General features: G+C 52.5%; 1 protein-coding gene across 1 annotated transcript in view; it reads left to right on the forward strand.

The window, feature by feature from the left end:
• The window catches only part of B4GALNT4 (beta-1,4-N-acetyl-galactosaminyltransferase 4), a 52,915-nt gene that overhangs the window by 19,054 nt on the left and 32,841 nt on the right, over positions 1-1,020 (forward strand). The window contains exon 7 of the mRNA XM_006019207.2: positions 777-844. Coding sequence (XP_006019269.1) covers positions 777-844 — 68 coding nt within the window. The remainder of the gene's footprint in view (positions 1-776; positions 845-1,020) is intronic.

The raw sequence follows: 1,020 nt of genomic DNA on the forward strand, positions 1-1,020 counted from the left end.
ATGTTCCTCTAGATGCTGCCTTTCATTTCCCTGTCACAGAGCCACCCATGGGCACCCACAAGCCTGGCTGCATTTTCAGTAAGTCCATATCCTGGACCATGTGTATTCCTTGATGCCCAGCGATGATTAACTGTGCTGCCCTGCCCCACTTTTCCCCAATGCACCTTGAATTCCCTTTGATAAACTACACTAGGGAGTTATCTTAGGCCCATTGCATCACTGGGCTTTCAGCTACACAGAAGTCCTGGAAGTCAGTGCTCTGATTCCTTTGTTAGCTGTAATGCATGTAAAAGCCAATGCTAAATCCTGTGTCTCCTCTGCAAGGGAAAGGATTTCCAACCTGTAGGAATCTCTGTGCTTTCAGGTGGGATAGTCATAACCCTGTCTGACAGGGTTGGGAGGCCTTGCTACCCTCTCTGCTGGGTGTGGTGTCAATATGTGCCTATAGTCTGTGCCCAGCTCTTCCGGAGTCCTAGCATCCCACGGGGCACCCAAGCTGTGAGCACTGCTGGACACAGGGCCTAACCTGATGGGACTTTGACTCTTCACTAGTGGCTTCCTGGCACTGCAATAATCCAGCTAGATGATAAAAACAATGCTCAGGCTTCAATGCAGTGGATAGGTAGGACACAAAGGTGCTACACATGTGCTGCCTTTGTGGGTAAGTGTCAGTAAGCCCCTGCCCCAGCCAGACTGTCTCCTTCCAGTAGTGCTAAATGTGGCTCTTATACTAGCTCCTTCTCTTTATCTCTCTTTTGCCCTCTGTCTCTCCCCAGCTGGGCACTGAGTGGACAGCTCCGGGGGAATTCACCAAGTTCAGCTCTCAGGTCTCCAAACCGATCCGGTAGGTGTGACCTTTTCCAACTCCTGTGCCAGCTTGACCCTGGCCATGCCCAGTTGCAGCCACTGTGTCACCAGCAGGGGGCAAGGGATGAAGGGAACCACACAGGGCAGGTGTGGGGACATGGGGGAGCAGGCCTGCAGGGAGCATCCCGGGGTCTATACCCTTGACTTCCATCT

This window comes from Alligator sinensis, unplaced genomic scaffold (genome assembly GCF_000455745.1).
Source record: "Alligator sinensis unplaced genomic scaffold, ASM45574v1 scaffold907_1, whole genome shotgun sequence".
Lineage (NCBI taxonomy): Eukaryota > Metazoa > Chordata > Crocodylia > Alligatoridae > Alligator > Alligator sinensis.